General features: G+C 38.7%; 1 protein-coding gene across 7 annotated transcripts; it reads right to left on the reverse strand.

Moving 5' to 3' along the window:
• Positions 1 to 46: 46 nt before the first annotated feature.
• Positions 47 to 11,117, reverse strand: MCU (mitochondrial calcium uniporter). Of its 7 annotated transcripts, none has more exons than XM_022847591.2 (8): positions 11,004 to 11,117; positions 9,015 to 9,117; positions 7,754 to 7,900; positions 7,507 to 7,611; positions 6,512 to 6,559; positions 4,425 to 4,745; positions 4,094 to 4,192; positions 47 to 3,928 (listed from the first exon to the last, which is right to left on the reverse strand). In XM_022847591.2, the coding sequence occupies exons 1-8, from the start codon at positions 11,100 to 11,102 to the stop codon at positions 3,744 to 3,746; spliced, it is 1,107 nt and encodes a 368-aa protein (XP_022703326.1). In that variant the 5' UTR covers positions 11,103 to 11,117; the 3' UTR covers positions 47 to 3,743. The 7 variants fall into 7 exon arrangements, with proteins under 7 accessions (XP_022703326.1, XP_022703332.1, XP_022703331.1 ...); XM_022847597.2 differs by lacking the exon at positions 11,004 to 11,117 and adding an exon at positions 10,737 to 10,972; XM_022847596.2 differs by lacking the exon at positions 11,004 to 11,117 and adding an exon at positions 10,677 to 10,972.
• Positions 11,118 to 11,262: the final 145 nt, after the last annotated feature.

Genomic DNA, 11,262 nt, shown 5'->3' on the forward strand with positions numbered 1-11,262 from the left:
TATGAAGATAGGGTTTCTTCTTATAAGATTAGCATACGTAAGAAGGTTTCAAGCCGAAAAGTTATACTGCTTAAGAAGTTTATTTTTAATAGATTTACCCTTCCTTGTTTTACAATATTGCCGGTCAAACTTTCGCCGATATCATTTGAAAACGCGTTTACGGAAATAATACCTTTCGTTTATGTCGTCCCTATCTGCTATTTTTTCCAAGTGCGTAAACCTTTCCATCTTAAAAAAACGATTTTCTCAGCTGCTAGATATACAGCACTGCGTCTTATGACTAATGTATACTTCGCCTTCGAATCCGTCCTAACCTTCCAAAATAATCTAAGGTTTCGAACTTTAATGCCGTTATGCATCCTATCGGGTAGCTGGTTCTCGGAAATGAAGTGTCTCAACGCTCAGATACGTGCACTAATCATCATTTGTGTCTGAAATTTAGCAGACAAACACGGTACACACCAGCGTATTTGCAAAGTATGTAAACTAAAAGTGTCGAGCTGTTACGTTCAACACTGCCATTAGACACTCCATCAGACGGCTGGTTCCTACGACACGGAGTGTTTCTATGTCCAGATTCAAATTTCAATCACCATGCGTAGCTAAAATTATCACGAATATATCACGAGAACATCCACAAACTATCAAAAATCAACGGTCTTATTGGTTGAAGCATAAACGCACATTCATTTTTTATCGTTCTAAATTATTTTGTCGCTTTATTTGTGACGGAATAAGCCTTCAGCCTTCACGGCCATGTTAGTGACAATGCTCTCGACATCGTTCGCGCTGTATATAACCGTAATTGCGTTATCTGTATTTAGTTTCTAATCACATAAGTTAATCGGTATCTACTTTCCGATTTTATTGACATCGTTGTCCTCATCGTCCTCTCTTGATCTCTATTTTTGCTTGAAGGTAAATATGACTGGCGTATATTGGCACCAGCTAGTTGAAAGGCTACAAGCAGATTAACTGGGACAGGAAATTATATGTCTGTCTGTATTCTCACGATAGCTTGTAGTCTCCTTTGAATACGTGTCGAGTGGTCGGAAGTTGGTTAACTGTTGATGAGAAGGAAAGTCGATTGATCGGCTGGTTTACACTGGTAGGGAAGAAGAAGAGTTAATGTTCGTATTATCAAAGTTAGTTGGGTCACTTAATAGATTGACTGGCCGAAAAGGTTGATTCTAGCTAATTTATCATTGACGTTCTTAATAAGCGATGGTTACACAGTGTTCGCAACTATTGCTTTTTGCCCTAGTAATAGTAATAAAAGTCGTAGCGGTGGTAGCGAAACTGGCTCCGCTAGACATAGTCATGAACTTCGCCCCTTGCAACTATTGCGGTCATCTGCCAAGGGAGGCATTTACGTTAGAGAGATTTGCTTCTTCGTGGCAGCATTTGCAGATCTTATTCAACGTGTGCATACAATAATAGTGGCCAAGGGCCAGTCGGCACATCGATACAACGCCGAAGTACTATATCTGTAGAATGTATATCTGTATATATAACCAGAATTTTGCTTATCATTATTTACAAACTATAGTCGAAACCAAAATAAACCGAAGCCCAACTCAATCACAGCAATAAAAATTAATCTGTATTTGACAGCACTGAGATTCGTCTCGTACGAACAAAAAACGTAGCTTGCAATTTGCGTTTGCGACGTACCAGAGATCGCCCGCTAATAACGAAGATCAATGTCATGCTTCTAGTTGACAATCGGTTCAGCATTTTGGGCAGAATTAATGGAAACGTCGTTTTTATAGAGTCAATATGCTTTCTATTTTGGAATTAAAAAATAATGATTTTTTTTAGTACAAGTTTTTGTTTTCCATCGGCTTGGAGATTATAATCACCACCATAAAGTGTTGCCTGGCGACTATTAAGAGGGAGGTTGATTTAAGCGGAAAATAGCCATTCAGTTTCTTGCTTGCTCACTTTCGACTAGTTTGGTTCTAACCCTTTATACAATGCCGTGCCAGTTGTCTAACATGAACTGTGCTTGTTCGGTAAAAGTTAACGTTGCCATTGCAGGGCAACTAATAACGAATAAGCGGTTTCACAAAGTGAAATTTCAGCATTAGCACATTGCTGAATCGATGTAAGTACTTCAGTAACAGGTACAAGTAAAATGACTTCACGTCATACTGCACGTGGATGTCGTAAATAGTTAACTTATCTGTACATCGGTAGCGAGTAAGTAAGTAAGGCAGACTGTTAACCCCAACAAACATAGGCTCTTATCAGAATAGCATTGATACATTAATGTTAATGTATATTAACAGTAATACGTTAATTAATATCTGCGCAAATAAATCTCGTGAATATTGTAATGTATGGACAACATCGTCTTAATGGATACGTCAAAAAAATGGAAACAACTACAAAGAAAAAAACTGAGCGAGTAAGGATATTTAAGAAGAAAAATAAGCGAAGTTTTTCTAGCTTCTCTCTCTAATGTTCATATTGTAGTGTTAATTTTTGTTGTTGCTGTTAACGCAGTTGTTTAACGTGAAGATCATGAAATGACTAGAATTCGGCATTATCAAGTCGGATTCATTCGCCTGTTAAACGCTCGATTGGCCGGCTAAATGCTTCCGTCGCACTGCTGCAAGTTTCGGATTGAGTTTCTTATAATGATAATGAAGATATAGATAAATGAAAATTCAATCACAGATAAGTACCGACAGCCTACCGTCAGATGAGGGCATGGATCCAAGCACAAAAGCTTGCTCCAAGCAGTTATGTACCAGCAGTTCTCGGTTGTGACGTGTAAATGATTTTAATTGTCGGCTAACAGCAATGCAATAATTTTATATATTATCGATTAATAATTAGGTCTTTGTAGGTCTCGTCGGATGTTTATGAAAGGACATCGCAGTTAATTACCTTAGAATTAATTTTTTTTTCAGATATTTTTTTTCTAGATTTCTAGCAATTTCTGGTAAATGCCAGATTTACTTTAGACAAAACCCACAATTGTTTGAATTAACTGGACACGAACGAAATTTTCCTGTTGGCGCCGCTTTACCCTGATAAAAGAACCAGCCAAGATAGCGTAGCTGGTAACTGATGAATACATTTGTGAATCAAACAGATCAGCCCACTCTGTTTCTTATCGAACCAATACAGCTTAGAAAGGGTCTTGTATTTCGCTCAATATATGTGTAGCATAAACAAAGCTTTGGCTAGATTTCTGGCTTAATAATAATAATATGGAGAAAAGGTAGATAGGTAGTAAGCTTAGATCACAATGAAAGCATCTGTTCTCATTTGTTGGTCAATCTCTGAGGTGTCTGTTGCCAGTTTGTCTAGTGGATCAGTAGTGTATCGTAACCATTATATTGAGCAACTGCTACCTGTTAAGATTGTATTTGCTGTTTTCGGCTATGTTAACGTTTCAAAGACCAATACATTCTTCCATCGCCTAAACGTTGCTCCACCACTTTTACATCCCAATATCAACTAAAGTTGTCTCTTCTCCATCGTCGGATCTAATCGTGTCATTGAATAGCTTTCCGGCCTCACTGGATACGATCATTATGTTCGAATAATGAACTTATGACATGATGAATGGCTGAATGTAACACTTTGTTGATGTTGTTGTTTATAGCGTTTGTTGTTATCGTCGCTATTTATGTTGTTGTTATTGTTGTTGTCGTTGTCGTCATCGTATCTGGTTATTTAGATGTACGCGAATGTCAACCATCTCGTTAGTGTTTTTTTCGACTTAATAACTAGAATTCATCCTTCCTTCGCCTCTCCTCGAGCTCCTTGTGATGCACACAGTCGTCACATATCTCTCTAAGGGGCAAATGCTTCTGCAAGGGGTCACGCAAACGACGCAATTCCTCTTGACACTCGGCTAGCGAATCACGCAGCTCGTTATAGCGGGACAATTGAAGACCGCGTTTTGACGCTCCTATGTTACAACAATGGAAGTTAAAGCGAAAGCAAAAAAATCTATCATATCCGAGGCTGCAACTAAATCACTCGATTAGGAATCTACAGATATTTATCTACAGATATAATTTATAGATCGGTAGATCAATTAAATACATGATGGTATGATATGTTATCGTCATACCTTTCCAGAATGCCTTAAGGAACTCCCGGTCCCTAACGTCAGGTAAATAGTAATCCTGCTTCGTTACCATGAAGTATGCATACGCGGCCATGCTTGTACCTACGCGTATATATGAAATCGAGATAATACGAAGACATAGGAAAATTATAGTGAAAATATGTTCTCTTAATATTCTGAAATTAATGCAGGACATGCATACTTCATAGGATTATTAGATATGAAAAACTTAGTCCCCCTAGTTTCGGTATTATTGCAAAATCCATCATAGAAAATAACTTTCCTCAAACCAAAATGAATAATAGCCATTGTTTGTTAAACAACTACTACTCACCGTAAGTGACGAAATAGGTAACAGGTTCCATAATATCCCAAGAATACTCCCACCAGGTAAGGCGAGCAAGTACCCCGAATTGAACACTCATAAGGCCCAATCCCATCCAGCCAAGGATTGTAGTTCGGCGTTGCGATGAACGTGCGATTTCGTTTTTAAGCTTCTCTAAAGGCTCCATCTCTCCTTGAATCTGTTCGATCTTTGCAAGTATCTTTCGTTCTTGTTCTAACTGATGCTCGGATACTGTGAGGCTTTCGTAAAGACGATTGACCAGGATCTTCACATCGGCCAGTGATTCAGCATGTTCTGACGTAACTTCTTCTGTTTCATAGTCGAGAAAGTAATGCATATAGAAGCACAACTGGTTTAACATTGATTTTCTGAAGACATCTATAAAATATAGTATTTGGTGCTTCAGTAATTTGTTGCAACTTTTTTGAATTGTTTTTCTTCTTTAATCGCACGCAGTTGGCCGAACGTTATAGAAAGTAACATTGGAGAGTGCTTGCACTGCACTATAAGTCTGTTACGACTGTGTTTAACGGCGAATCGAACGTTGCCTCAAGCTTGGGCTTTGAAGATAAACGTCTCGCGTGGCCAAAACGTTGATCTCTTATAGCTTCTAAATCACGTTTTGCCGTAAGAACAGTCAAAGCAAGCCAGAAAATGTACGCCGTACTCTATAGTCGAAAGGATTGTTAGAAAGTGGTTTAATAATTTAAAAAAATTGCAATTTTGGCATTGAGAGCGTATCCCAGTTCGGTTAGATTTTTGGATAATAACACTAAGATATTTTTGTCGGGTAACTGAAAAGCTGATGATTCAAATTTTTAACAACGCTTGACAAGCACAGCTTGGACACGGTCCATCTTTTTAACGCTGGATTTGCTTGATGGCTTTTTTTCTTAGTTAAGGTCAACTGAAAACAAAACGCGCTTTTTAGAGTCGAGTTCAATATTGATGTAATTTTTTATGAGAAGTGTTCCCCGAGTTAGCATTATAATGTTGCTAAGTATATACATTATTTGGATGACCTCAGTTTAGGCTTCACATAAATAAACCTTCTGCTCTTGACCGCTCTGTCTTTAAATGCCTTATAGCTTTTTAGAAATCTCGAGTAAATCAATTGCGAGAAAATAAAATGTAAGCGACAGTGAATCGCTGTGTGTTTTAGATGCTAATTTTGAAATCCATTGATAAATCAGCTTTCACAACAGGTGTGTTAGTCTTGTAGGGTTGCGGGAAAGGTACATCAAGCTAAATAGGACAAAAGTTAACGAAAAGACAAATCAGCCTCACCGTTTTAATTATCGATGAGTGCTAAACAGACGAGTAAACAACGTATCGAAAATGTATTTTCCTTTGCAACCGGGACATTCACCTTTCGAGCCTGGACTACTAGGGGAAGATTTCCTTCATCGCACAATATACTAGCAGCAGCTTTGTAGAGGAAAGAAGGAGTTATATTTCAGATTGTATATAAGCAGCTTGGACAGCAATAGACGCATAAGAAGGTAGAAAGGAGGCAACTGAGAATAACCACAGACTGTATGTCGAACATACATGGCAAAATTAAATTTATTTAGATGACATTGGTATATAGATGACTCAAATAAAAAAAAGAAAGGTTTGTTTATAATCATGCGTTCCTGCAGAGCTGCTTACTTCCGATTCTATTCACATTTATTATAAACGATTTGTTGAAGGCCGAGAGACAGAATTACGGACATTTCCAGTCATACCTAAATTCGTCTCGTCACAACACCGCTGTGAACCCTTTCGGGAGTTAACGACCACGACGGCGTTTCCGACTGCTTGATCTTCGAGAGATATTATTGCTATCAAATCAAAAGCACTAGTCAATATTACCCGATATTGACAACCGAAAGTTCCGGATAGGAGAATCTTGTATCAAGAATAACTTTTCAGCTGTTATTGCGTGCTAATTTAGAATATCATATGTTTGCATTCATTTGGTTTTGAAATATGCATCTTATTAGCGTAATGATTATGGGGACTCCTGTTGTTTCAATGCCTCGTACCCTGAACTTTATGGAATGATCCTAAAAAGACGGTTTGTTACGTACTCTCATATCCGTCCTTGCCACCAGTCTGCTGGAGACCGTGAATCGTCGCTGTGGCCACACGATGCCAGATCGGCAGACCCAAAGCGACGGATACGTTGATGCGAACATGCGTGTGAAGTATTCGCGAAAGCACGACGTGCGGGCGAAGTACACAGAAAGACACACGCAAACGGACCCAGGATTCCACCACATGAGAATGCGACGTAGAGAGCAGTACACGCACAGCAATAAATGAATAATATCGAATTGGTACGTGTTAGTACGTAGTACTAAAAGTGCTGAGTTCTTTACTATCAACTCTACCCTTAACAAGTTCAACCATGCCTTGTTATAGAGTGTGGCGCATCGAATCTACGATTGCAACAGTTGTGTCACAGTAGACTAATATTTCATTTCAGGGTAAACCTACGTTGTATGATATTATCCTTTTGTTATCCACCTGATGATGAACCGCAGGGCTTTTTTAGTCTTGCATATGTCGGCATACATATGCTACTGTATCACACCAATTGCTCACCAAATTTACCAGCAATTCAAGTCTATACTCAGTTAAATCATACCTCTTTTTACTAGTAGGAAAGTTCGATATTAAACAGAAAAAGTACGATAGGAACGATCTTAAAGCATGGCCAGCAACTAGGCTCAATAACTCCAACAAGCAACATGCATAAGATAATGGTCTTAAGAAATAGAATAGATAAATTTAAGGTCCTAATCACTGTTTTCAGCACACAGTTTATACGTTACGAAACATTAAATATGTATACATACGGTGTTACCATTCATATTAACATACATCCAGAATTTGTTGGCAAAATTCAAATAAATATATATCATAAAAAATAGGCACGTAATAGCAAACAGTCACTTCAGTCAGCGTTTATCCAATGTAATCATTATCAATTCTCAGAGGCTTTGATAACCACTAGCTACCTGTTAGCGAAGCATGCAGACCAAACACGTAAGACTGTAAACAGTGATTCAGGGGCACTCACTTATCTCAGGCGGTTCGACCGTATAGGTGTCTTTGTTAAGCGTCAGCTTGAATGGCTCTTGAAAAAGCGATTCTATTGAGGTCGTCCCAGAAATTCGGCACCCGTCTGAAATTTCACACGGATGTAAGCAATTTTACAGTTCCCTCTTGACTGTTATTATCTGTATTCATTATGTATTAACAGGGCAATGCATGAATAGCAGAAGCTTCCTATGCTCTTTCTTTAGAATTGCATCCATTGTACTTACCAAGCGTGTGTGCAACCATATAGTCCACGCCTCGATCTTCCGACTGCACAGAATCGCAGAGGTCTTGAAGGGTATTTCCAAGGGGTCGCAATGTAAACCGGCATCGCTCTCCTCGACTAGGAAGTGGAACTATGATTGTGGGCATACCTGAACAGCACGCAGTACCCAGGAAAATATAGATACGTATACATTCGGTGGTCGAAAAAGTATTGATTGATTTTAAGTCCAAATTGAAGTAAATAATAATACTATATTACATATGCGCCAGTTTTATCGATGACCTTATGTATTTTTCTAGGAACATATGTACATATGTTAAGGTTAATAGCATTAAGAAAGTTTCGCAAAGACTGAAACAGGTGATAGGCTGATTGGACAGCATATGGGCTATATGGCATGTGTATGAGAATTTCTCATCGCAGTTATTTCAAATTTTGTGGGGTACTTAGAAAAGAAGACAGATGCACGTGGCCTGGCTTTGTCATGGATGAGAATAATGCCTTTGCTGTTTACTAGTTTAGGTTGATTTTTTAATGGCTTTTTATAATGTTGTTAGTTTTTGACAGTGAAGATCCGATTTTTGTTTTTATTTGACGGCTTGACCAGGGGGCAACAGCTGGTAATTCCTTTCTTATCACATTGAACTCATTACATCACTTCGTTTGGTTTTGCCACAGATTATGAAGCGCGTTTTTTGTTTTTTTAAACACATCATAGTTGTAAGTGTTTACTTTTCGTCCCCCGTAATCCGCCGCTTTAAAGGAACATTCAGTCACAGGAAGGACAGACATACTCACTGAATTTGACGCTGGTAGACATGGTTGATTAGATAACTATTGCATCGATAGGAGTCCTCGTATAATTCCGTTAATACAGGAAAATCTAGCGGCTCAAACACTTAGATATAGTATAATGGTCGAACTGTTGTTAACATTTTGTAACCTAAAAAACGATAAAAAGGCTGCAGCGTGGAATAAAACTCTAATGCTCCCAATGCAGACATAAAGACGACTGTGAATTGATAACAGAGTTTTTGTACAGAAAATGCAATACCCGTATCATTGCTTTTCGTTCGAAGATGCACTGCTTTTTGCCCATAAGGATATTGTACAGCTCAAAAACTATTACGGAAACATCTCCCGAGACTTAGTGCAGTTTTCATTATAGTACACTTATTATAGGTGTTTTTCTTAACACACCCCGCGTGTCTTAACACACCTTGTCAAAAATGCCAAAGGAAGACTCAAGGATAAGTGCTTACCACGCAAATAAGAAACGCTAAGGAGGTTATTTTGTTTCTTAAAGTTGCTATCGTCACTCTTAGTAGGTTGAGTACACAGAGCTCGCGTTGAAGACTTTGGTTTCTGAAATGAAGAAAAATTTGAGTCATAAACGTGAACACGATATTGGTAATTAAATTAAGTAAAACTTTTTGCCGCCAATTACTTTTACCAAAATCTAAATTCAAACTAGTTCTACATCAGTCCAAACATATAAGAGAATTTACATTGTTCGAAACCAAAGAGAATTAAATAAACTCTTGTGTTTAGCGTGTTATCAGGGCAAAAAGGAGCTGCATCGAAATCAAATGCTGGATCAAAGATTGTTATTAATAGCCTAGTATATTCTCTGATGTTCAATGGCTAAGCTTCAGTTTCATTCAGGTTTAATTGGTCTGCCTTTTAATTCATTCGAGCACCACCCGATAGTTACGTGATACACACGAAACAGAGACAACAACAGTTAGTTCGTGTCTTTTGCTAAATCTTAAAACAGAGGAGACATCCGACGATGTCAGCCAACTGGCAGGCCCAATCGTCCTTGACTAGTTCAGAAATAGTAGTACAACGACTGATGTGTATCACTCTTTGAGTCAGCGTTTAGGCACGCAAGTACTCATCAGCACCTAGGCATCAAGGCTGGATGAGCAGATCACCTATTTTTCTCCCGATGTCTGACCCCTTTAAGTCCAGCCCCCCTGCTGTCGTAGTCGTCGCCAGATGTACTTCTTACTTCGCAGAAGCAAAAGACAGTGCTGGTGAATAATAGGGGATCCTTGATTGGAAAGCCAGCCGTTAATATCTAGCTTATATAAGACGTTGGCCGCAAAATTCTTGTTGCTAGATCCTTTTTTCTGACTTTGTGCTTTTGCACCCTGCTACGATGTCATGTGAACGAAATAATTAGAACCTCGTGAAAACCGTAGTAGCATACACGAACAGCCGGCCACACTTATGGGTTTCAATTCAACTTAAGCATGTCGAGCAATGAAAAAGGATCCTTGAAAATGCATGAAGAACTGCACAACTTTTTAAAATATACGTTTTATATAAAAATATCACTTCTAATTTAATAAACTTCTATAAGTTAGTCTTCTAATTAGCACTATTTTTATTAACACATTTTAACCAACCACGTACATACCCACGCACAATACATATGTATATTCGCTAAAGAGGTTAGAGAAGTCCCTTAAAAATCACGTAACTCTATAGCATGACCGTTATCGCCGTAGATGCCCATAAACGTAGCGGCTACATATTATTTCATATATATCATATGTTATACGCTTTTTATGCCGTTACCCACGTATGGCATAAGAGAACAGATTACGCGAAATGTCCAAAACATCATTATAACTAAAGGTATTGGCTAGCAAGCGCTCTCTTAAAGTTATAAGCACATTCTAATACTTCTTCCTCGAAGGCAAAGATACAACGGCAGAGTACTACTCCACGAACGACAAGCACAGTAATTTGCGTTGCAGGTCCGAGTAATAAAGGAATGAAAACGGCAGAAGCACAATACGATATTTTGTAGAAAAGTCTTAAGTCAAAAACGCATGTCAAAGATTGCTGGCCAAACCAATAAGCCTATTACCGGTACTGGCTACTGCGTACGAATATTTGACAGATCTATTTACTGTTCAACACTCTCAACATTTTTCATCTGTAGGATGAAGATCGTTTCCATCCGGATCTACCGTTGCAGTTCCGTGAAGAGGTACATGCAGCTACCGTCCTCAACGTCTTTGAATAACTGAGAGGGATACAAGTGCATATGTAGTCATGCCTGTCACATGCCAGCATAAGTTTCGCGTTCTCCACCAACTGGCTAGTGCGCAAACAATAGTAAATTATAATTACAAATAATACTGATTAATGAATGTAATGGGCTGGTCAATGATTGACCAGTACAATGCGCATCAAACGTATTTCTGTTCGTTGTTTCCTTAGGAGCGAACGCGCACCTGGCCAAATGCTGCGGTGAACCTAAGAAGCAAAATCATTTTCTGGCGGCAACTCAGGCCCGTGTACGAGGTGCCCCCATGAATGATACAAAACGCCATCGCATTCACGCGGCACAGACGATTCCTCAAACACTCTTACACACTGCGTTACAAGTGGTAGTAATAACAATAACTGGGGTAGTAAATGTGTATTTCGCTGCAGCCAACGAACGAGGTTGTCGTCGCTGTCGGTCTATAAGGTGCACAAGGTATTTTATTT

Source organism: Varroa jacobsoni, unplaced genomic scaffold, assembly GCF_002532875.2.
Source record: "Varroa jacobsoni isolate VJ856 unplaced genomic scaffold, vjacob_1.0 scaffold_1298, whole genome shotgun sequence".
NCBI classification, from domain to species: domain Eukaryota; kingdom Metazoa; phylum Arthropoda; class Arachnida; order Mesostigmata; family Varroidae; genus Varroa; species Varroa jacobsoni.

Excerpts from the sequence above, each read along its gene's own strand:
- MCU (XM_022847591.2), bottom strand. The coding sequence starts at position 11,102 with ATGGCGTTTTGTATCATTCATGGGGGCACCTCGTACACGGGCCTGAGT. Across the intron at positions 7,612-7,753 it reads TATGGTTGCACACACGCTTG|ACGGGTGCCGAATTTCTGGG; the intron begins GTAAGTACAATG and ends GTGAAATTTCAG. Across the intron at positions 3,929-4,093 it reads CCTTAAGGCATTCTGGAAAG|GAGCGTCAAAACGCGGTCTT; the intron begins GTATGACGATAA and ends GTTGTAACATAG.